The sequence below is a fragment of the Choloepus didactylus genome, chromosome 4 (genome assembly GCF_015220235.1).
Source record: "Choloepus didactylus isolate mChoDid1 chromosome 4, mChoDid1.pri, whole genome shotgun sequence".
NCBI lineage: Eukaryota > Metazoa > Chordata > Mammalia > Pilosa > Megalonychidae > Choloepus > Choloepus didactylus.
The window spans coordinates 37642654-37668109 of NC_051310.1; the positions used below are offsets into that span (position 1 = coordinate 37642654).

Sequence of the window (25456 nt, forward strand, 5' to 3'; positions counted from 1 at the left end):
TGGATGGTGTCAGTAGGTTTAGGGAGCAATGAACGGACGTGCGAATGAGCGTGCGACTATGGGTTCCTGTCCGTCATCCCTTTTGTCTCATTGGTTCAGTCATCATGCAGGATCGGTCAGGGCCATGTGGAGGTAGAACACCATCTGGTGGGTTCTCTGAGCAGTTCAGGGGTCAGTTGATGAGCTCCTGGATGAGGGTGTGGAATGCAAAGAAAAGGAAAAGCCTAAAATAGCCTTTGAAGGATGCAACAATAGGATTAGGATATAGAGAATGAAGGAGAAGAACCAAAGATGACTGACTTACTGACGGATTGATTTATTCAGCAAATGTTTATTTAATGCTTCTTATCCATCCTGCCCCTGTGCCAAGTGCTGAGCCTAGTGGCACACAGATAGACATGGTCTCTGCCCAAATGTGGGAGAGACCAAAAATCAACTGGTAAACCAACACCTGTATGATAGAATGTCAGATAATGCTAACTGCTGTGATGGGACTTAAAGTTGCGCTAGGGAGAGAGCACTATGGAGAGGCTATAGGAGGCATTTCAGTCAGTTGGACAGGGAGGGCTTCCCTGAGGAGGTGACGTTGGAATAAGACTAGTAGGATTCTGAGTTCCCAAGCCTGAGATGTTCCAGGAAACTGAAAGAATGCTATGGCCCCAGGAAGACTCCCTCACCTGCTCTGACAAGTGCCGAGGGTCACGAGCCCTATTTTGCAGTTGAGGAAACTGAGGCTCAGGGAGACATGGGGTCTGGCGGTTGCCCTGCTAGTCAGTGCTGGATGAAATCAGAGCCCAGCTCTCTGCAGGGCCCTCTGCTTCCTGCTGGCTGCTCCCCAAGAAGCCCATGTGCTTCCAGCTCTGCACGTCTCCTCCTCTTTTTGCTCGTGGTATTTTTAGTCTCTCAGAGGCAGAGCCCCTTCCCTGGGTCTGCTGTTGCCACCGGCATTCTGCTTGACTTGCTTTTCCCTGCTCAGAGGCGGTCTTGATGGGGCTGCTGGAGTGTCAAGCTGTCCCTGGTTTCACCTAGCTGGGGTGGGGGACGAGGGCAACTGGGGGTGACCACCCTCGGCATCAAGGGCAGGCGGGGAGGCCTGTCAGTGCCTGAGGGTGACGGCCAGCACCTCACAGCTCCCTCTTCGGGTCAACTCTGAGTAGTGAGGGCGAGGGGAGGGCTGCTGGTTGTCAGGGGCTGGGGGGTGGGGGAGACAGAGAGAGGGAAAGACCGGTGGGAGGGAGGGAGGGAGGGAGATGGAACTTTGTCCTTTGTTTTGGAGAGAGACCAGCTGAGGAGGTGGTGGAGGTGGTAGCTTGGCAGGTGGTGTTGATTGTGCAGTGTGTGTGTTTTGTGAGAGAGTGTGGGCTTTCCAGGCCTGGAGTACAGGTCTTTCCACTGTAAAGCTCCCAGTGAGTGTGTGTTCATGTTTGTGTGTTTTGTGTATGTGAGCTTTGCAGGCCTCGAGTGTAGGCCTTTCCACTGTGAAGTCCCCAGTGAGTATGTGTGTGTGTGTGTGTGTGTGCAAGCACATCAGGCCCAGGGTGCAGGCCTTTCCACTTTGAAGTTCTCAGGTCCCCTCTTCCAGGCCAGGCCACTGGACCTGTCCCCTTTCCCCTCTACCCCAGGCTTTATTTCTCATCTGTTGCTCCTTCCTCTCTGTCCCCAAAGCCCCCAAGAGTCCATGTCTTTGCTTGGGAATTTACTGCTACTCATTACCAAAACATGGCCTGGAGGAGGCTGGGGTGCCACCCACGTGACAGTCCAGGGCTGACAAAGGTTTAAAAATAAACCTTGCTGAGTTCTTGTAGCCACTGTCCCAGAGCCGGTGGCTGCCAGCTCCCTCTCTGCTGGTACCTTTTGTTCTTGGAGGTGGAGCTCCCCCCTCCTCCCACCTGGGCCCTGCTGATCCTCTCTGGAGATGCTTGCAGGGTGGTAGCATGAGGAGTGCAGCTCCGTGAGCTGGCATCCAGGTCTCTGTCACTGGCTGGAGGCTCAGTACAGACCACAGAGGGAGAACCCAGCAGAAGCCAGTCCTGTAGGCCAAGCCAGGGTGGGGATGGGTGCTCCACTGCCCAGGCTCCTGCCCTGTGCCCAGATGCCAAATCTGGCTGGCCCATTGGGAGATTTGGGTGGGTGAGGGCGGGGGGAAGTAAGTGGGCACAGGAGGCTTCTTGTCCCCATCAGGACTTGCTCCCAACAGGCCTGTCAGTTGATTGGCTGAAGGGGGTGGGCCTGGTATCTTCATGCTATGTCATGAAGCTGGAAGGCAGAGGAGCTGGAAGAAAGGTTCCTTGTGGCAACAGTAGAGTCTGGGGATTCGGGAGATACGGGCTTTCGGTCAGGCAGTCCCGAGTTTATACCCTGGCTCTGCACTTAGTAGCCAGGTGACCTTGGGTGAGCTACTTTACCTCTCTGTCACCTCTGTTTCCTGATCTGTAAAATGGGGATAATGGCAGCACCTACCTCTTGGAGTTGTTGTGAAGGTTTAATGAGATAATACAGGTGAGTGGCTGAGTGATTCGGGCTGAGTTACCTAACCTCTCTGGGCCTCAGTTTTCTCCTCTGTAAAATGAGGTTAGTATTAACGTTATGGAGATAGAATGGGGTGATATGGGCAAAGCCTCAGGGCCTCACAGAGTGTGTGCGCGGGAACTGTAGTGATTATTATAATAAGTCCCCCGATACCCCCATGTCTCCCCAGGCTCGTGGCTCTGCGGGGGGCAGGAGGAGGCACGACGCGGCCTCTCAGGAAGACCATGATAAACCTTACGTCTGTGACAGTAAGTACCGCAGACCCCCCCTTCCTGTCCTGTCCGCAGCCCCAGCTTTTCCTGCACTTCCTTGGCTGTCCGGCCCCCGTCCCTGCCTGGGCGGGCCACCTGCTCTCGGGCCAGCACCCCCAGCTTGCATGCCTGTGGTATCCCCACCTCCTGCTGCTGCTCCTGGCCCCGGGGTTGGGGGGCTGGTGTCTGCACGAGGAGGGGGGCGGCCTCCCACCTCCGACGCCGTGTTCTTCTCTCTGGCAGTGCCCTCCCTCGTGGCTTCCCTCTGGCTCCCTCTCTTCTACTCTGTCTCCTTTAAGATTCATCCCCTTTTTCTTTCTCAGTCTCAGAGAGTTACAAACAAAAGCATAACTCAAAAACCTCCGACAAAGGTACTTGGCTCTTGTGGCTTTTCTCTTTAATTTCTTTTCTCTCGCTCCTTTCCTAGGTAAGGCAGGTTATGAACCTTTCTATAATGATGGCTTAGTTTAATAAATGGCCCTCGATCCATCTCCAGCCTTTCTTGCTTGCTTCAAAAACGTCTTTCTGATGTTTGGCTCCTAGGTTCAGGATGGACAGACGGAGTGAGGAGCTGAGGGACAGCAGCAGCAGGGAGGTGGTTGTTCCAGGGCAACGGGCGGGTGGAATCAGGAAACCTTCAGCTTTAGGTGGGGTGGCTGTCAGCCTTGAGGAACCTTTTTATCTTCCTCACCTGCCAGAGCATTGTGGGATGGGTTGAAAAGCCTTGCTCTAGTTACCTTCTCACAGTATCGGGCACCATCTGTTCATAATGTGGCGAGGATGGCCCTCGGCTCCCACTCTCTGGTGGACTACTCTTCGTCTTCTCCTCTCTGATGACACAGACCCTTGCCCTTGGAGAGAAGGGGCTGCAGTAGAAGCAGGGGCCCTGCCTGGCAGCTCCAAGCATCCCACCCCTCTTGCCAGAGTTTGCAGATTCTCTTTGAAGGCAGAGAAAGAACCAGAGGAAGATGGGGACACAGGCAGTGAGTCTGGGGTGATGATTTTTTCCTCCCTCTTCACTGGCCTCTTTTGATTTCAAAAAGTTGTTCTGTGCCTGGTGGGGTGACAGCTGGTTGGAGAACATTTTGCTAGAACAACTCAAAACTCTGTGACCCCCATTTGGCTGCTTAATACACAGTGCAGATGATATTCCCGAGACGACTCCTGCAGGTAACACCTCCAACCCGCAGCAGTTCCGTTGCAGAATGAGGAGGGAGCCAGCTGGGATCTGAAGCTCCTGGCAGTGCCTGCAGGTGACTGCTTCCACCTGGGTTTTGCCTCCTGGATGGGGTTCGGTTTTTTCCTGGGCATGTAAGCCCTTGAGAGTCGATAGTTCTGTGCTGTGGTCTGGGAAGAGTCTTCAGACCCTCACTGAGCAGAATTTCCAGCTCTGTCTGGCTGGAGCAGCCCATCTGTAAAGAATACTAACATCTCCCTTGGAACTGGAGCATTCCACCAGTCCTCTTTTAAAAAGCTTTATTTTCATTATGTGACTTTCTGCTCTATTTCCATACCATGCATTGGAGTCTCAGCCAATAATAATGTCATATATTTCAAACTCACCCTGTGTTCCTTTTTCTCTTGCTTTACCCACCTCCCAGTTCCGCTCTTCACTTCTTGGTGCCTCCTCACATATTGCCTCCAGGAAGCACCCTTTGTGGGCACCTTCTCTTTCCTGGCTTCCTGCTTTGAAGCCCACCCTCTCCCCCAAGCACCTGTCACTTTGTTTAGGGGCTCTCACTGCCTTTTGTTGTTGCCTTGTCCCCTCCCCGCATGATCCCTTCCTCCTTCTGTTACCTGTACTGCTTGGAGGGCCTCACCACAGCCTGATTTTGGCTATCTGGAAGTTTGGGCGGTTGCTTTCTTGGCTCTGCCAGCACATGCACTGCCTCCCTTTCCTCATTTGCAAGGCAAGGTCCACTGCCGACTGCCCTTCTCTCTCTTGGCTCTCTTAGGAAATTGTGCGGCAGCTCTGTGATTAATAGGCTTTATTTTTATCTGGTGCCCTTCAGACATGTGATCCTTTGGGATACAAATGACCTTTGGAGAGGTCACGAGCCCCCCCCCCCCCACTCTCCCCTGAACTGGGCAAGGAATGCTTTTAATAATCTCTAATGCATCCTAAGTAGAGAGGTGTCTAGTCGCCCCATGAATGTCCCCCGGGATGGCGTAACCATAAGCTGCCCTTTCTTCCATGATTCCAGCTGTGCTTAGAATGATTGTTTTTCCTTAACAGGAGCTGAAATTTTCTCTTTCCTTCTCTTTCCTTCAAAAAAAGGAAGGAAAGAGAAACTTGTCTGTTGCATATCTTTTCCCAAACAAACAGGCGCTCTCAGTGTCCCCTTGCATTCTTAGTTGGCCCAGGGCGGTACTCCGTAATCTCTGTGCTGCCCCGTTCTGTACTGAATTGCCTTCCAGGTCTACATTTAACACAGCACTCCCATTGGAAGCAGCATCTAGGCCAAGTGGCTCAAAGAGTAGCAGCCACATTTCCTTGTTTATTTTACACATCAGCTCTTCAACACAACCCATGTCTGTAGCAAATGGAAATATTTGGCCACCCTATGCTGGAACACTGTTGCAACAACTTCCCAATCAGGGCCTGTCCTAACGCAGCGGCAAAGCCTCTCCAGGTGTATGCTCTTTTATACTTAAGTATTTGATTATTCCGTCTTCCATAAATCACTTCTCATTTGGCCCTATTGAGTCCCAATAAAGAGATGCAATAATATGTGACTTCAATATACAAGATTCAATAAAGACAAATTTAAAGACATTGGTCAGTAGTTAAATTTCATTCTCCACAGATTTGCAACCCCTGCCATTTGTGTATCATCTGTGGTTTGATTTACATAATTCTCACTCCATCTTTCAAGTTATTTATGAAAACATTAGGCTACCTTGGTCCCCAACACCTCTTCCTGGGTTCGTATAGAATGGTAATAGCTATTTTTCAAATGTGATTGCATTTCACCTCTCCTGTTATTTATTCCTGAATATAGTTGTTCTGTTATGCTCTTGGTCCAAGCTTCCCTTTTCAAGATGGGTAGTTGAAGTATTATCTTAATTGCTAACTTCAGGTGATGGATAGTGGGCCTATTGCCTTTCACTCAGCCATTGAATTTATTCCATTCCAGAGAAATATGAAATCATCTGAACATAATTTGTTTTTTATCCAATCCATAGTGCATATGGAGAGGAATACTTCATTTTACAACAACTAACCAATCTATATTAATTATCCTGAAAGCTTACCAAGAGTACGGATCAAAGTTCTGTTTCTTCCCTTTCAATTGCTTGCCAAAGGAAAAGTGTTCATTACTCAGAAACAAAGCCAACTGAATATGACTCTGTGGGAAAGGCTGTCAGTGTTTTTTTTTGAAGTGTGGACCCCGGATGACCTGCAACAGAAATAACCTAGATGCTTATTAAACATGCAGATGCCTGGGCCCTGAGCCAGCTCTCCTGCATCAGTGTCACTGGAAGCAGGCCTGGGAGCATGCATTTTTATCAGCTTCTCAGGGAATTCTTATGAATGCTGACTTTTGGGAATGACTGGCCTACTTCATTCAAACTTGGAGACTTCTGGCTCCTGACTGCTCAGCTCTTATTTTTCCCTACTTTGAGCATCTGGAAGTTCTTGAGTCTCCAGGAATTCTCCAGGCAGATTGCCACCGGCTTGCCTCACTATTTTAGCTGGTCTCTTTAGAGTCATTCCTTTCCAGTTCTTTGAGTGTTGATATAAATACTCAACAATCCAGCATAAAACTCAGCAGTCTAGCACTTGACTTTAATTTACTTAGTAGCTTTAAATGCTAATAGCATCATTAGCCCCATTTTATAGGTGGAATAATAACTGTGAAAGGAATCTTTGGGTTTGGGTTACTGGGATGTTTTAAAAGTCATTTCAAGAATTTGTCTCTTCTTAACTATTCCCAACCCCGAATTTTCTTTTAGTATCCCTGGGACAGACTCCTAACGAGAGATCCTTTTTTGCATTTCCTTTGTTCAAGGAGTTCATAAAAAAAGATGGAGATGATGAGGTGATATTCAGGGGAAACATTTCATCTTTAAGTGTTAGCCATTTAGGGAGGAGCAAAGCAAGCATCTATCTTTCTTTCTGGGCACAATGGAAGTGATTTCAGTTTTTTGTTTTTCCCTCGTAGTTTCTTGTGACCGAGGTGATAATGCCTGTTAATTGGGCACTTAGAGTGTGCAGGGTACTGTGCTAACCATTAAATATATATTATCTCTATATCCGCACACTAACCTTGAGGGTCAGGTTCATGAACTTCACTTTACTGTGAAGAAACTGAGGCTCAGAGAGGCAAAGGGATTTTTCCAAGGCCACACAGCTAGCTGATCCCAAAGCTGGGATGTGAAGCCTGGTTCGTCCAATTCTGGAGCCCACTCACCCTCCCATACAAACTGCAGATTCAACGTGCCCTCCTCACCCCAGAGTTTGGTTCCTCTGAGAGTTGAGGCAGGAAACATGTCTTAAAAGTTAATTAATGAGCAAGCACATTTTATTTATACAGTAAAGCCCTGTCCACTATTGACAAAGAGCTTCTAGGTGTCAGGGTGGCAAGCCAATGTCAGGTAGCAATTATAAGTGAAGTGGAATGGAATGAATTATATCATTTTGAGCCTTTTAAACTTGAATCTATTAAAATCCCACCCCACCCCACCCCCAGCTGGGGCGTTAGGATGGATTAGTGACAAAAGGCAAAGAAAGAGGACTGAAGCTGTAGGAGCATGACTCACCTCTGAGTCATGGCCAGCAGCTTCACATCAGCAGTGGATCCTCTTCACCTCAACCTCTATATCAATAAAACCTCAGTCTCCACCACTCCCCATCGCTCCCCCCCCCCCATGTATTTTTGATGATTGTGGCCGGTGATTGAAAACATGGCCACTTTAGAGTGGTGCCTCCCTTCTAGAAATCTGGTGGGCATATTTGTCTGGGTGGGGCAGTGTCAGAGTAGGGATCTCTGGGGTCCTTTCCTGCTCCAAAGTTTCTTGTGTCTTGGTGGTGGTGTAATGGAAGGAGAAGGGTATCGGGCTGAAAGCAAAGAGACCTGGAGTCTAGTCCTGCCTCCACTAGTCGTTGGCTGTGGCACCTGTGTCCTCATTTGTCACCGAGGGGCTGGGTCCTCTCTTGAGGCTCTGGACCTCCTGTTCAGGATCACTTCCCGGCAACGTGAGCTCCTTTCTTCCTGGTCAGCAGCTCAACAACGAGGCTGTTTGCTGGGAGATAGGACGAGAGGCTTTAAGGACATGAAGTGAGGAGAGGATTGTGGGGTATTGCGGAAACTGGGCCAAGGGTCAAGAGGTGTTGGGGGGACGGGTGGATGGTGCATGAAGCAGACCCAGTGGGAACCCAGGGCAGTCCTGGGATACCTGCTTGACCTCAATCTCCTTAAAATTACTCACACCCGAGCGCAGTGGGGAGATTCAGATGACTATTGCAGTCTTATTAAAAAAAATTTTTTTTGAGGGTATTGAGGCCCCACACCCTCTAAGGCTCATGCGCTTTTTGCTTTGAGCTGCGGTGGAAAAGCCAATAACGCGGCCTTCAGGCTTGCTGCCCTTGTCGCTGAGGGGAAGCCGGGCTCATCACTCAGTTGTCTCCGCTATTATCTTGCAGGTCCTTGGGTGGGGGTGCGGCGGGGGAGGACAGGGAATGGCTCCTGCCCCAGAAACTTGATTTGTGTAGCAGGGCCTGTGGCACGTGATGGATCCCTGGAGAAGGAGGGTGTTTGTTACGGCAAAGCTGAGTCTGTTTAAATATTTAAATGCCATTGTGGCCTGGACACAGGTTGCAGGGTGTCCTGGGGTGGCCAGAGGCAGGGCTGGGGAGAGGCTGAAGTTTCTCTTTCCAACCCTCCTGCCCTGATAGCTCCTCCTCCTTTGCTCTGCTGCCTGTCCTCTCCCTCCCACCCCCACCTCCCACCTCCTTCTAGTGCTTTCTGGAAGCCCATTTGACCACCAAACCTAGGTCTGCCTTTTCTGGGCTGTAACCCATACCTTCTTGAATTATTTTCTCACCCAGTCAGAACCTTGTTTCTAGCTGCTGTTTGGTACAAATTTGTAGCACATAATCCCAGTTAATGTATGAATGACCAATAACAGGGTAAATAGTAGATAGTAACCTTTTAAAAGGTTCTTTTTATTTTTAAAAATAGCTTTTTCTATGGAAATAGCATAAGTTCATTGCAGAAAAATCAGATATTACAGATATGAAAAAGGGGAAACATAATTTCACTCCTCAGGAATAATTTATGTTTTGTTTTGTTGAATACTATTCTGGAATTCATTCTTTCTCCATGTATGTATATATACAGATACATAAAAGGGTTGCTGGGAACAACATATATATATAACCAATAAATGAAATCTAAATGATATCTACCATTTTAACCCCCCCACCACTTAATAACATATGAAAAACATTTTTCCATGTCAATAAATGCCTTTTATGACATCATCCATAGGGCTATATTGTGCTCCATTCTGCAGACACCCCCAGTCTATGGACATGCCCCAGTTTGCCCAATGAATGTCCCACTTGTTGGATGTTTACATAGTTTTGTTTACTATTAAAACAATATAGTAGCTATATCGTGCATATTCCTTTTATTATATCCTAGACGTAGAATTGGGAGGTCAAAGGGCACTATGCACAGTCTTCGATTTATCTTATTTCAAGCCACGGCAGGGATTCAGGGAAGTGGGCAGCATGGCCAGTCCCCCCCAGGTTATAGAGTGCTGGGTGAAGATCAATGCGCACTGACTTTGGAGTCCGCGGGCCAAGGTCAGATTGTGGTTCTGCTGAGAAAACCATGCTGCTGCTGGGAGCCTCCCTTTCCTCAGGCGTGAAGTAAGTTGGTACGTGGTCCGGCAGGCGACAGGAGATCGTGTAGATACATGTGTTTGCTCGTGGCAAGTGCTCTTCCACCTTTTGCTCTTTCCTCATTTCCTATGGGTCCAACCTAGTTGGAAAGATGAGGCTGATAGCACACGAGGAGTTAAGACCCTGCCAGGCAGTATTTAGTTGAGACAGACACTGAGTGTGCCAGGAATTCAGTGGAGGGAGCAGTCCTGGTGGCTGGGGTGTCAGAGGATGCTTCCCCAGGGGGCCGAGCAGGTCCTCAGGGACAGGTATGGAGCTGAGCTGGGTCTCCAGGGGTGGAGGTGTGTGTGGGGAGTCGGGGTGGGGTGGAAGGGAGGTGAAAATAGTAATGGCTCCAGTTTGTTGAGCTCATAAAGTGGGACTGAAGTCTCCTATGGGTCTTAGCTGTATTAACTCTTTAACCCTCATGAGAGTGCCATGAGATGGATGCTATGATCGTCTCTATCCTACAGATAAAGAAACCGGGAGAAGAAGGGTTAATTAAGAGGTTACACAGTGAATAAGTAGCTGAGCCAGAGCTTGATCCCAGTGATTGCTTTCATTCTCTTCCTCTTTCTCTCATACACAAATGAACACTCTCCATGGAACTCCCCCCCCCCCCCACACACAAACACTCACCCCTTTCTGGAATCAGCCAGCACTTTGTGCATACTTCCACTTAGGCTCCCTAATATGTTGGGGGATAACGGTTTGTCTACTTGTCTGTTCCTTCAAACTGGACTGTGGGCCTACTGAGGCCAGGGGCCATGTCATACTCAACTTTGCATCTCAAACCCAGCACAGTGGTTGCTCCCCCAAACTGTTCATGAATGATTGGAGAAGGGAATGTGTGATGCACATCCCAGGACAGAAAGTAGACTGGCTTGGCCAGAGCAGAACATTTGGGTAGGGAGATTGGGGGACAGAAAATTGGACAAGTTTCACTGGTAACACGAGGCTGAGTTGCTTGGAGGTTGGCCTGCATAGTCCATGGAGAATCATGAAGATTCCAAACAATTTCTAAAAAGGTTAATCCACAGGGTCAGGCATTCAGGGGAGAGCATGTGAAGTCTGGTGACAGCTGGAATAAAGGGATGGGACAAATGAGAAAGTCTTTATGAAAGGAAAACCCATAGAACCTGGTAGATGACAGACTAGATGTAGGATAGAGGAGAGTGGGAGCAGCCATGAGGACCCCTGAAGTCTTGAACTTGGTAGTTGAGAAATGAGGGGAAGATTACCTGGAATATTCTAAAGGGAGAGGTAATTTTGAGGGATCGACAAAACTTTGACATGATGAGTTTGTGGAAATGGCAAGTCACCCAGGCAGAAGTGTCTGACAGATGCTAATGGACATCTGTTTCCCCAGAGGAACTGAGGACATAACATGATTTTGTCAATGAGTGGGGGCCTACTTCAGGTAAGGGACCATGAGTCAAATGGGGACAGGAGGCTTATAGAGAGCACGAGATGTTGGCAAAATTCCCAAATGTTCCTGGGCTGTGACACCTCGTAGTAACAGGTTTGATTTTGGACCTTTCTCCATTTATCTTCCCCAGAAACATTCACAATTATATTTATTACTTAAATTATTTCTACTTTAGGATTAAAAGAATTATACTCTTTAAGTTAATTGAGGACATGCTATGTAGGACTCATTAGAATAAGGAATCAGAGATGCTGTCCCTTATGGGATGGATGATGGTCAGGAGCTCAGGATTTGAGTCTTTGCTGCATCACTTCCTAGCTGTGACCTTGGGCCAATCACCAGACCTCTCTGAGCCTCAGTTTCTTTTTCTTTTTCTCTTTTTTTGTCATGTGAGAACAATCATAACCTTAGGGGGTTTCCAAGAGGATTTAATGAGATAATGGGTTTAAAAACAATCAGCTCACTGCCTGGTGCACAGATGTGCTCAGTAAATATTATTTTCTTTATATCAAGTTGAGAAAAAGTACTTGTTTGACACCTCACTTGGGTCTCCAGCTGTGGTCTGTGCACCCAGGAAATAGACTGATGAAGATAAATGAATGGTCAGAACAGCTAACATTTGTTGAACATTTGCTGTGTGGCAGGCACTGTGCTAAGCACTTTTTAAAGATAAACTCACTCAGGCCTCACAACACACATATGAGGTAGAAACTATTATTATCTCCATTTTTCAGACAAGGAAACTGAGGCCTGGGAGGTTAATCACTTGCCCAAGGTCACGCAGCACATTCGCTGACCCAGGCAGGCTGACTCGCGAGTTCCCCGGCGTGCTGATGCCTTGCTTCTCGCCAGGGCAGGAAGTTGTCCCTCTAACACATTTCATGCCTTGGATTTGGGGATTTCTTATTCCCCTGCTGGGATCCAAAATTGGGTTATATAGTATTTTGAGATCTCCACCCTTCCTGTTTTTAATTTTTTTTTTTTTTTTTTTTTTTTTTACCTGGGAGCCACATTCACATCTGGTAAATTCCTAAACTAAGCAGAGCACCCACCCTGGATGAGGCCACAGGGCTTGTGGATCACTGGAGTTTGTAGGTCCTGGCTCTGGGGTCACACTTAATACATGGGTCAGGACCAGCCCCAAGAAGCTGGGTCTGAAAAATCAGGATATTGCACTCATTTCCCACTCCTGTGCTTCTACCCAGATTTCATCTTAAAATAAGCAGGAGAAGCCTGGCAGACGACATGAGGCCACGGGGAGGCAGTTGCAGACCTTGCTTGGTGTGGTGGAGGGAGGGCACAGCTGGCCCCCAGGGGGACCCCACGGCTAAAAGCCTACATCATTTTTCCATTGCAGTGGCGGGAATAACACCTTCAGGAGGCACACTGGAAGGCCAAGGAAACAGAGATTCGTGAACTGTTAGAATGGAGGGGACTTGGGATCATCTGGTCCAAAGCCCATCTTTTACAGACCAGGAAATCAAGGCCCAGGAAGGTATGGGATTTGCCCAAGGGTGCATATCAGGTTAGCGTCAGAACCAGGGCCAGACCCCCCAGTTCATGAGGGCCACCCCCACTGCTGGCCTCCTGGCTGCAAGGGCAGGGGTGAGGAAGCCCGTGTGGGTGTGGCGAGCCCTGGACTTGTCCAAGATGAGCTCCTTGCTGCCTACAACATGCAGGGCCTGGATGGATCTGGAAGCCATGACTTTTACCACTTTGAGCTCTCTGGAATCATAGGGCCTCCTGAGAAAAGCCTGTGCAGTTAAAACAGCTGCCACCTGAGTCCAAAAGTCTGAGTTTGGGGCTCTTTGAAGTATCTCATGAGCTTTGTCACAAGTTGAGTTTTGTTCACACCCGAGAGTCCCTAACAGGGCTTTTCTCACTTTGGGCATCTCCACACTTGGGGAACCGGTTGTGGGCATTCCTTTATCTCCCCTGAGGGAGAGAGCTGTTGGGAAGGTGTGGGGCACCCCAGACTTCTGGAACCGGCCTGATAGGGTGAGCTGCTTCTGTCCAAATGGCCTCTTTGTAAATGTCTGAGTCCGGCAGGACACAGGGTTCTGCTCAGAAGGGCCTACTCATCAGGAGAATTTGATGCAGGAGTGATGACAGCGGCGTGGGCAGGTACCTATATGGACGAGTGGGAAGCCCTCCCCACCCTGGGCCCCAAGGGGCAAGGGGAGGACACGTGGTTCCCAGAGCCAGAGATGGCTGGAGCCGTGGGGGAGCTGCACGGTGCCCTAGCAGGGAAGGGCAGGGCACAGATACCCACCTTCTCTCTCTTCTCACCCTTCTCATCCTCCTGCCAGCACCTTCCGCCAGAAGCAGAGGGCAAGGGAGCCCATTGAAGCAGGCTGTGGAGGTCAGGCCCCCGCCCCAGGAGGGCTGGGAATGGGTGGCCAATGGAGAAACACCAGTGCATCTTTCAGTCAAGTGCTTCAAGGTCAGATAGACCCAAGTTCAAATCCTGGCTTGGCAACTGCCTATGACTCAGTTTCCCCATCTGTAAAATGGGGACAATAATCCTTATCTCATGAGCTGTTGCGAGGTGAGCCTTGAATGTAGGAATGAGCTCTCACCTTTCTGATATGTCGGCATCAGCAGATGACAGGCACTGTTGGATCTATTTTGCAAACGAGGACCGAGGACCTAGGGCTGCGGAGAGAGGGGGAGTGGCGTCCTCAGGGTTGTGTGCAAGTGCCACCGGGCAGAGGTGGGATAAAATGCGGCCAGTGACTCCCAAAGCCCAGGCTTTGTCTGTTGGACGCTCATCCCCTAATTGCTTTCAGTTGCTGCTTTCAGTCTCTCGGAAACCACTGGCTCAGATACCCACTGTGTGCTCCAAGTTGGGCTGATGAAAATGTGCCAGAGTCATTAAGTTATCAGTGGGGAAGGCTGCCGCTTCTCCGCGGCAGGAAGGATTCGGCTTTGTTCACACAAACTGTCCCTGATTCTCCCTCCTCCTCCTCCTCCTCTGCCTCTGGACAAGAAGGAGTGAGTGGGGTGGGGGTGGGGTGGGGGTGCTGTAGCTATTCTGGGGCAACACTAAAGACATTCATAACTCCACATGGGGGTCTTGCATGGAGAATCTGGCTTTGGGTTAGAAAGGGGCAAAACTATTTCTGCAGCTTGACAGATGGATCTGCCCCGGGGGGAAGGAGAGAAAGGAAGGCAAGCTGGACCTTCCTTTTTGTCACAGCTGTTCCTCTGCAGGCGTGCCATGCAGAAGCACAAAGCCAGGTGCATGCTTGCCAAGGTGAAAAGAAGGACCTTAGGTGGGCATAGGCAGGGCTGACCGGTTATAGGATGATGGCTTCAAAGGTGCCGGGTGCAAAGGAGCTTGCCCTGGGCAAAGGGACTGGAACAGGGAGGTGGGGCACGGCCCTTTCTGGATGCTTTAACAGTCTTGGGGCTTGGTCTCATTCTTCATGACAGATAATTCCAGAATGAGATTACTAACATGATAAAAGGACAGCAGATGGTCCCAATACTTTATTTTCAGGATGTTTCTTTTCCCACAGTTTCTTCCTTGCTATTCCACCACCCTGGACTTAAGAGGAGAAACTACTAGATTCACCCCCCCACCCCCCCACCCTCCCCATGCTTTGGGGTATATTTTCTTTGTTGGGCCACTTTGATGGCAGTGGTGATAATAGCTGACAATCATTAGACTTTCTACAAGCCGGGCACTGTTTCCATTGGATTCTCTTGTGTACCCATCACAGTCCTGTGGAGTAGGTATGGCATCATTGTCATCCCCATTTTCCAGAGAGGAAGCTGAGGCACAGCGAGGGTTAGCAACTCACCCAAGATCACACAGTCAGTCAGTAGCAGAGCTGGGATTTGAACCAAAGCAGTTCAGATCCAGCCTACTCACCTACCGAGGACAGGGCTGACTTCACAGCAGGGCCAGAGCAGTTGATGACACTGGAATGACAGCCGCTGCATGGCTACCTGCTTACCTAAGAAGGGAATCTTACTCCTGACTCAGGGCTGGGTGGGTCCTGGGTTTGCTTTGGCAGTTCTTGTGTCTCACTCAGGTTGGCTCTTTGGAGTAACTTAGTCTGAGATCTTCATTCCCAGCCCCAACAGGTTTTCAGGACTGACTACATAATTTGTGGGATCCAGTACAAAATAAAAAGGCAGGTCCCTTGTTCAAAAATTATTCAGAATTTCAGGATGGCAACAGCAGAACATCAAACTAAGCAAGGGCCCTTCTGAGTGTGGGACCCTGCACAACTGTCCCAGTTGTGTCCCCATGAAGCCGGCCCCATACATTTCATATGGTTTGGAGTGGCAGGAAGATATGACTAAATACACAGGTGAAACAGTGGTTTTTCCTTTTATTCCAAGCCAATCAAAGCAGGATTTGCAAGGCATTTCTTTCCATCTGAGCATAGCAGTCTGATCCTGATGCAATTCAACAGAGACAAATCTTGGAAATCTTGGCTTGGAAATCTTGGCTGTATCTTTTGTCCCTAGGATGAAGTCACTCAAAGGGCTGGGACTAGGGGTCAGAAGCCTAGTTTTGGGGTCAGGCATCTTGCTCCATTAACTCCAATCCCTCTGAACCCTGCCTTTCAAACTCCCCTGTCTCCTGCCTTCTTCCTCCAGCCTATGAACCCACTCAAGGATCCACCCTGTTCATGAACAAGCCCCACGCCCACCTCCCCTGACTCCACAGTCCCCTTTGCCCACCCACAGCCAGGCTGGAAGGGTGAGTCTGTTGGCGCTGCCATCCACCCTCTTTCCCTGGAGCATCCTGTCCATCTGCAGTCTCAGTCTAGTCTCACCCTTTGGATGTTACTGATTCTCTTCTCGCTATGTGACCTTCTTGCCACATCCAGGGGTTCTCAGTCCTCCTCCTTGTTGACCTGTCTTAGGCAACTGACATTTTCATGCTTCTGCCTCTGTGCCTGGGTCTCCTCATCTGTAAAATGGGGATGAGGTTGCCATGAGTAGATTTACTTGAAGGGCCTAGCTCAGGCCCTGCACATGGCGAATACTCAATAGCTGTGCACAGTGGCTGAGATGGGCTTCGTCATCCTACATTGTGTTGTGTCGTCTTCCTGTAGTCTTGAAACCCGACTCCTGTGGCTTCTAGGGCTCACTCCTATGTGTACCTTTCTCCGTGATTTATTTTTATTTTAAATCAGTCTCTCTTTCTCCGTCAGTCTCTTAAGATATTGGTGTTTCCTGAGCTCTGCCCTGTGTGCACCTCTCTTCTCTCCCCCCAGTACCTCCTGGCACCCTTCTCTTACCTCTGGCTTCCATGGCCACCTGTCTAGCTCCAGAATCCACCTCCTTTCCCAAGCTCCAGGTGTGTGAAGCCAAACCCAGACTGAACTCATTCTCTTCCTTGCTCACATCTGCTCTTCCTCCTGCATCCTTCTACCTTGTTCCCCAAGCCAGAAATCTGGGCGTCTTCCTTCCTTCCCTTAGGATCTACAAGTCAGGCCCTGAGCTGGCTGCTGGGGGTGCAGCGGGGTGCAAACACAGTGCCTGCCGCGCTTGCTGCCAGATGGAGAGACACATATTGATACGTGATAAGTCCTAGGTAATGAATGGGGGGAACCGCGTTAGAAAGACTTCCCTGGGGAACGACATTTGAAATGAGATCTGAAGGAGGATTAAGTGTTAATCAGACAAATCTGGGATGGGGGAGGGGGATTTCAGGCAGAGGAAGAGCTTGTGCTCTTGCTTGTGCGAAGACCCTGTGGTGGGAGGAAAAATAATGCAAGAAGTTAAAAGAAAGCCAGTGGGTAGGAAGGCCTAGAATGAGGCAGAATGTGGCGTCAGATGAGACTGGCGAGGTGGACAGGGGCCAATCGTGCACTTCAGGAACGCCCCGTGAGTCTTGCTAGGCTCTTTGCCACCATATCCTGCCCCTTGCCACCAGATTCCCTCTCTTTAATCCCTGTCCCACCCCATTCTTCTTCTCCATCCTTACGTCCTCACTGTTTCACACAGAGAACATGAAAATAGCATCTTGCCACCCTTCAGTCCACTTTCTGCACTACAGTCTTAAGTGGCGTTTCTAAAATGTAAATCCGATTCAGCTGGCCTCTGAATAAAATCCTTCCCTGGCTCCCCCAGCCAGGATAAAGTCCTGCTCAACCTCTTCTTTTTGTAGCAGCCCTCATCCCTCACCCCAACACCTCCTTCTCACCAGCTTTATTGAACATCTTGCAGTTCCCCAGAGGTGCCAGGCTGAATGTGTTTCTGTGCCTTCCCATTTGCTTGCAACAAGCCTCTCCCTCCCTGGCCTGCTTGGTGAATTCCTGCTTGTCTCACAGGATGCTGCTCAAGGGCTCCTCCTCCTCGGGAAGCCGTCCATCCCCAGGAGGCTGCTGGTCCCTCCTTGTGCCTCTCTTGGCCTGGCACGTGCTGATGCACTTGTCCCCCTGTCCCCCTTGCTTGTTTACATGTCTGTTTCTTCTGCTAGACTGGGAACTCCATGAGGGAGGGTACTGGGGCTTGTTTGTCCTTCTGCTGCCACAGTGCTGGGCACATATTAAGTGGTTGATAAATTATTTCTTGATTTGAAGACCTGTTGATGAAGGAATGACTTTGCCAGCAGGTGGCAAAAATGAAGTTGCACCTAGAGAAGTCTTCATATAGGGTTCATGGTAAGAGAGCCTGGCATCCAGGACCTCCATGTGCTGCCTGGCTCTGATTCTTCTAATAACTGAGCGGAGGTCTTAGGGCTGCCTCCACTGCCGCCACCTGCCACTTCCAGCCATCTGTGAGGGCGGGTGGACCCAGTGTGTCTGGATCAAGCCTAAATATATTCAGTCTTCTAGCAGAGTGGTCCTCAAAGTTTAAACTGCATCAGCATCACTTGGAGGGCTTGTTAAAACACAGATTCCTGGGCCCCCTCCCCAGAGTTTCTGATTCAGCAGTTCTGGGGTAGAGCCCAAGAATTTGCAACTCTAACAAGTTCCCAGGTGATGTTGATGATGTTAGTCTGGGGACTACTCTTTGGGAATTTCTGTTCTAGCAAAAGGATTTGCTCTAAAAGTGACTCTGTGTGTCAGGAAAGGAGAGAGGAGAGGCTTTTGGCTCTGATTTAGTATTAAGTTAATATGGATTGATGGATCATATCATACAAGCATACCTCCTCCCCTATCTCCTGGTTTTCCCACAAAGTGTTTGTGTTCATTCATCAACCGTCCAACAAACAGGTTTTGAGAGTCTAATATGTGTATGTCAACATATGAGGTCGAGTTCTTGATGTCAGTGTGGAACTGATACGGAAACTGTCCTTGAGAGAAGTCCTCCAGTGCAGACATAACTAATTCAAGGAGTCCAAAGAAGGGCTTCTGATGGCTGTTCTGATGGGTAGGGAAGTTGTCCCAGAGTGTTAGTAGGAATAAAACAAGTTGATAGATGGCTCGACCAAATGACCGTTAGGATCCTGAGATGCTGTGATTAAGGAAGACAGTGATAATTGACATAAAAAAGGCACAGATGAAATGCTGTGGAATCGATAGTGGGGAGATCCGTAGAGGAAACTGGGTAGATACTGATATTTTGTAGATACTGATATTATCATTATTTTTAATAAATACTTACTCCTCACCAATAGTATGCATAATGACTAAATGGATTAATATCCAATGACCCCATCCTTTGCTGTTTATTGACCTCAGATTATTCAAAAGATTGAAAACAACAAGCCACAAGTAGGCCCAGAGTGCACCTCGGGGGCCTCTTTAGGTGCCACTTCCTGACTCAAATGGAATTGCAATGTGTAGCACCGTTTAATTTTTCTGCAATATTTACAACAGGGTGGAGAGGGGAGAAAATATAAGTAGCTAATTGTGTAGGGCTTGAATCTACATTTGCTAGGTCACCAACTTGAGTTTCTGACTGTGGTCATCTTATCAAGGAAGTCCACCCAACTGCCAGGTTCTGCAGTAAGAGTCAAAGGTCTCTTTACAGCACTAAAGACATGGCAGACCACCGCTACCCACCCCCCACTGCCATTTATTGAGCATCTCTTATGTGTTAGACACCGAGTCAGGTGCTTTACAAATATTATTAATAATCCCTTTAACCATCCTTCAAGGTAGGTACTATTATCCTTGTTTTCAGACGAGGATAAAAGGCACAGAGAAATTATCTAGTCCAACTTCATTTAGTGAAACTCCTCTGTTCACTTTCGGAGGTTCATGTAATCATAAAACCAAAAACTGATAAATAAAGTCCCACAGTAATAGATCTATCTAAAATATGACCATATATGCAAAATGCAAAATTAGCAAATAGAATGCAGCCATATATCAAATAAGCAACATGCTCTAACAAAGTGGAGTGCATTCTAGGGATGCAAGAATGGTTCAATAGTTGGAAGTATTAGTAAATCAACATAATCTACCATGTCTACAAATTAAAGGAGAGTCATATATTAATATGTGATGAAAGGCCAGTTGATAAAATTCTCTGGTAGTAAAAAATCTTAAACAGGATTAGGAGGAACTACTTAAATTTGATAAAGACTAAAAATTAACCTCATACATCATTCCAAATGGTGAAACACTAAATCGAACTTCATTCAAATAAGAAACACTTGGGTTCTCTATGTTTAAATATTGTTTTGGTGAATTAAATAAATTCACATCAATAATTGACATAATTGACATAAATTTGAGAAATAGATTACATTATTTCTTTTTGCCAATGATTGTATACCTAAAAAAAACCAAGAGAATCTAGTAAGAACAGAATCTCTGCCCGAAAGTAATAAGGAAATTGGGTTGGATGCCAGGATGACAGCCCTTCACTATGCTGTCAAGGTCACACAGCCAGTGACATTGGCACTTGGAGCCGTAATTTGAACTCAGGTCTAATGCAGAAGTCTGTGCTCTTTCCACCTTGTGAAGCTTTTACTCTCACTGGTATAACCCAGTTGTTGCAGCACAAGTAATAGGGAGCGTCTCTTAGGACTTGTAACTGAGGCGTTTCTGCAGAGCAGTGTGCTGTGCTGGGGAAGGGGGCCAAGAGTAGAGGGTTGGCGTGGGATTTGTGCTCTGAAGAGCCTCAAGGACTCTGCTACCAGCGATGACTTCCTCCCTAGGGGCTGAGATGTTGGCTGTGTGTGAGGAGGTTGGGGTGATGGTCTGGTCTTAACCCATTTAGCCAAAAGCCTCCTTCTCAGGTACTGAGCAGCCAATGACCGCACTGCCTCTCTTTCTTCCTCTTGGCTCCAAGAAGCTGTATTTCTGTTGCTTGTTGCTCTTGTCCCAAGCTGTCCATTTGAGAGGTAGTACTTGTAAGGAACACATTTTTAAGAGATTTGGGGCATCAGAGGCTGCCCGGGGCATCAGGGGCACGAGTTTTTGGGTGGTTGTAGCCATCAGGAGTGCTGCGGCTTCATGGTATTTACGGTGGAAACGGAGCGTATTTGTCTGGCACAAAATCACCAGGCGGATACATCAAAAATATTATCCATATGAAGCTTTTCTCCTTCATGTAGGGCCAACCAGAGGGTGTCAGAAGGAGCACTGAATGGGAATCCAGGAAACTTGGGTTCTAGTGACTCTGCCACTAACTAGCTGTGTTCCCAGCATATCGCTTAGCTTTGCTGGACCTCACTTATCTGTGATGGGAGTATTGGACTGGATTGACACCCAGTGCCCTTTGACTTCAGAGGTATAATAATAATCATCCTTTCCATGTGCCTGGCACTAAGTGCTTTGCACAGATTAACTTGTCACAACAATTCTGAGAGCTAAGTACTATTATTATTCCCATTTACCTCTGAATAAATTGAGGCACAGAGAGGTTAAGTGACTTACCTAGGGTCACACAGCTAGGAAATGGTGGAGCTTTTCCATAGCTGTTAACCTCTACACTCTGCCGTTACAGTTTTTCTTTACATGGCCCTAGTTCTTACAGCAGCATTGGTTCTGTTGGGTGGGGGGAAGGGGTGTTGGGGGTGGGAGACATTTTTTAAGGAAAGCCCAGCTTTGGAGTGAATAGATGGGACTCACAGCCTGGGAGAGTGACAGCGGGGGCTGCAGAGGTTGCTGACATTTGTGGTTTCCCTTTCTTTCCTCTTTTCCTCTCTAGTCTGTGGCAAGCGCTACAAGAACCGGCCAGGACTCAGCTACCATTATGCTCACACTCACCTGGCAAGTGAGGAAGGAGATGACGCTCAAGATCAAGAGACTCGGTCCCCACCTAACCACAGAAATGAGAACCACAGACGTGAGTTCCTGGTTATTAGGTTGGGACAGTGACGAAGAGGGGTGGGCAGGGCTGGGAGCATTCTTTTCTTTTCACCTCTGACATCTTCTGGAACTGTTGACTGGCCTCAGTGTCCTGTGGTGAGTTGGCTTTTTCAGCTCAGCCAACCAGATGCTCTTCTGGCTCAGCTGAGCCCCAGGCTTAGAGTAAGCTGGGCAGGGGTCTCACACCCAGCTCAGCTCTCGGAGGAAGGAGGTGAGTGTTAAGGCACAAGGGAAATGTCCTTACCTGGCCATCAGATGCCAGACCCACTGCTCCTTCCCCTCAGATCCAGAAGACCCATTCAGAACTGCTAGACTGAGTTAGGCCACGGCCCTTGGGTGTGTATTCAGACAGATATTCCAAATGTCTGCTTGGCCACCAAGAGCCTTAGGAGAACAGTCCTGATCTATTAACCTAGCTTTGTTGTAGAGGTCACACTGCCTTGGAGCTTTCGTGCTGCTTTCTTGGGCGCTCAGTTGACAAACATTAACTAGGTGGACTTGTCAATTGGAAATTGGGCTCTGAAGACCCAAACTGATCCTGGAGATTTGTGTTTCCATTTTTATTCTTTCTCTCCTTCTAAAACTTACATTTATGGACTAGAGGGTCAAAAAAGCACTTAGTACTGGGCTTCCCTCTATGACATTTCTTATAGTCTCTGGGCCTATATAAACCTCAAAATGGAGCAGTGGTGGTGGAATCTGGTAGGGCTTGCTTTAAGACATAGGTCATTCTGGATCATTTGGTGAAGAATGATTGTGGACGTGCTGTGTGTTTTCTATTTTGCTCACAAGATTTGGTGGTAGGTGTTCTTGAAATGAACAATCCAATGTAATTAAAGGGATCAGAGCTTTTAAAATATTCAGACTCTAGGATGCAAGGGTGACTCTTCTGCATTTCAGTTGATCAACTCAGTCGCCAATGACAGTTGGCCACCTTCACCAAATGTTAGAAATAGTTAACACACCAGTGGCCAAGGTCTTTCTTTGGATTAGTGTGTATTTCCCCTGACCCTCCTCCACACTCCCCTGTAGCATTGCCTTTTTTCTTTTTAATTAAATTCAGTTTTATTGAAATATATTCACATACCATACAGTCATCCATGGTGTACAATCAGCTGTTCACAGTACCATCATATAGTCATGCATTCATCACCCCAATCTATTTTTGAACATTTTCCTTACATCAGAAAGAATCAGAATAAGAATAAAAAATAAAAGTAAAAAAGAACACCCAAATCATCCCCCCCCATCCCACTCTATTTTCCACTTAGGTTTTGTCCCCATTTTTCTACTCATCCATCCATACACTAGATAAAGGGAGTGTGATCCACAAGGTTTTCACAATCACCCTGTCACCCATTGTAAGCTACATTGTTATACCATCATCTTCAGGAGTCCAGACTGCTGGGTTGGAGTTTGATATTTTCAGGTATTTACTTCTAGCTATTCTAATACATTAAAACCTGAGAGGTGTTATCTATATAGTGCATAAGAATGTCCACCAGAGTGACCTCTCGACTCCATTTGAAATCTCTCAGCCACTGAAACTTTATTATGTTTTATTTTGCATCACCCTTTTGGTCAAGAAGATATTCTCAATCCCATGATGCCAGGTCCAGATTCATCCCCCGGAGTCATATCCTGAGTTGCCAGGGAGACATACACCCCTGGGAGTCGGGTCCCATGTAGGGGGGAGGGCAGTGAATTCACCTGCCCAGGTGGCTCAGTTAGAGAGAGAGAGATAGGGCCACATCCAGCAACAAAGAGGCACTCAGGGGGAGACTCTTAGGCACAATTATATGCAAGTCTAGCCCCTCCCTCGCAGTAATGAGCTTCGTAAGGGCAAGTCCCATGATACAGGGCTCGGCACATCAAGCTGCCAGTCCTCAATGTCTATGACAACATCAGCATCCGTCCAGGTGAGGAAGTCCAACTCTTCTGCATTTTCCCCCACCTCCTCAGGGGGCCCCTGCAAATATATTTTTATTCTCTGCTCAGATTACTTTGGGGTGTGTCATTGTTTCACTCTAACCTGTACAAACCTACCATATCTCACTTCCTATTCAAATTTCCATGTAGCATTGCCTTTTTAAATTCTTGCTCACTGTCAGGGTCCAAGCCTTTTGTGTGACAGACCCTTGTCGTCCTACATACTGTTGTCAGCTGGACAGAATTGCAAAGCAGGACAGGAGACAGAGCTTTGTCTGCCTCCCCTCGCCAAGTCCTGGGTGGCTGTGACACTGAAGTCTGTCTTTTCTCTAGGGAGAGGTTTTCCTGGGTCCAGTCAGTCTCAGCTTTCAGAAGAAAAGTGTATCAACCTATACAGAAGGAGCTGATATTCATATGTCCTCGTGTTTCCCTTTTTTCTCCTCTGGTTTGCAAAAAGTGCAGTAAAGAAGTGACCAAGGCAGAGCTGTCGCCCCCCACCAGGAGGAGGCGGAGAGCAGTCTCCTAAGCTTTGTGTTGCTACCTGGAAAGTATTTATTAGTGACTGCTGCTCTGTAAAGTATTTACTAGCATGGTATTATTTCTCACTTCCCCCAGTGCCAGCCTGGCTCCTTTGCAGCTCTTCTCAAATGTCAGGTCATTTTGTTCCTGTGAGGTGCTTTACTCACACTGTAGGGTTTGCAATGCTTCTGTTTTGTCTCATTGTCCCTGGTTCTCCTGTAACCTCATGACTGTGAGTAGTTGTGTGTGTGTGTGTGTGTGTGTGCGCGCGTGTGTGTGTGTACGCGGTGATGGGCTCATGGGGGTATCCCAGAGGCAGTCACTGCAGACCCTGAGTGGAACGAGGCGATCGCCTCCTTAGCTATTCCTGTGGTCCCTTCTAGGTTGGCCGTTGACATGGAGAACACTGGCATATTTTTCTCCTCTACCAGGATCCCCTCCTGTGCTCTCACTCAGACAGTGTGTCTACCTCCTCACGTCCGTATCCTGGAGTCAGGCGGTCTTGCTTAATAAAGAAGCTGTAGCTTTCCTCCTCCTAGTTGGAGACAACTCTCAGATATCATCTCTAGGCTTATGCTCATCTCTCTGTAGGTTTGTCACTGCAACCCCCACTCCAGTCCCCACGCCTTTATTCCTCCTCATCCTGCTCTCATCCTGCTCATTAGAAATTGGGCCCTTCAAAGAGGATCATCTGATTGCCCAAGGGTTTTAAACCTCTTGGAAAAGGATAGCTGCATCTGGGCTGATCTGGGGTCTCCTCTCATGGAGAAGGTTCCACACGTTTTTAATAACATCTTGTGGTGTCCCCATTGAGAACTACTTGATTAATCCCAATTTTCTAGTAGAGAGGGTGCAGCATGAGAGGCTCTCAGTGTCCATAAAAGCTGTCATTTCCCCCCTCCTCAATTTCTCTGGATGAATCCAAAGGCAGCCGTTCCTCCTGGATTGTCTGCAGCACACACACCGCTGAGTTGTTGGCTCTGCTCCTCCCACCTTCCCCTGGTGAGCAGCCCCCAACCATCTTCTTGTGAGTGCTAATTGCCAGCATCATTAATACCCAGTCATTAGCTGCTCCCACTGTTTGAGGAGGAGGCTCCCATCCATACTGCCCCTAAATGCCACTGGGCCCGTGTGGTGAATTGAATGTGACAGCTCTGCAGGGTCCTAAAATCTCACCTTCTCCATCCTTTTGGCAGGGCTTTCAGAGTGGGGAGGGAAGCAGGAGAGCTTACTCCAAAAGGCTAGTCTGTAGTCCCCCCAGAAGAAGTTCTGGACTCTAGCAAACTGGGAATGCTGGCTTTTCCCCCTTCAGCAGAGCTGCAGGGTGATCTAAGATGCATGTGAGAGGAGGCTTACAGAAAACCAGCTCTACACACTCAGGCGTTTGCAGGGCCATGGGCAGCTGGGTTTGCAGGGCCATGGGCAGCTGGGTTTGCATCTCCTGCAGCCGGAGAGACCTTTTGACTTTGGTCCTTCTGTTATTCTTGTTCCAGCCCCCTGGCTGCCTCCAGCACAGCCTATTGCTTATCCCTGAGCCTGCTGCTGCTGAAATGCCCCTGGGAGCAGCGCAGCAGGCTGGAACCAGCATGACCCCTCCTGCCCCCGCACTCCCCTCACCTGCTGCCCGCTGTGCTGCCAGCTCAGCACTTGGCTGTGACTTTTCCTGTCCTCC

The 25456-nt window shown here is 48.3% G+C and overlaps 1 protein-coding gene across 2 annotated transcripts in view; it reads left to right on the forward strand.

Moving 5' to 3' along the window:
* The window catches only part of DPF3 (double PHD fingers 3), a 286531-nt gene that overhangs the window by 176879 nt on the left and 84196 nt on the right, over positions 1-25456 (forward strand). For both annotated transcript variants that reach the window (XR_005216293.1, XM_037832373.1), the window contains exons 6-7: positions 2699-2777; positions 21176-21313. Coding sequence is in view for 1 of the 2 variants with exons in the window: in XM_037832373.1 (XP_037688301.1) it covers positions 2699-2777; positions 21176-21313 (217 nt within the window). In the remaining variant the exon portion in view is untranslated. The remainder of the gene's footprint in view (positions 1-2698; positions 2778-21175; positions 21314-25456) is intronic.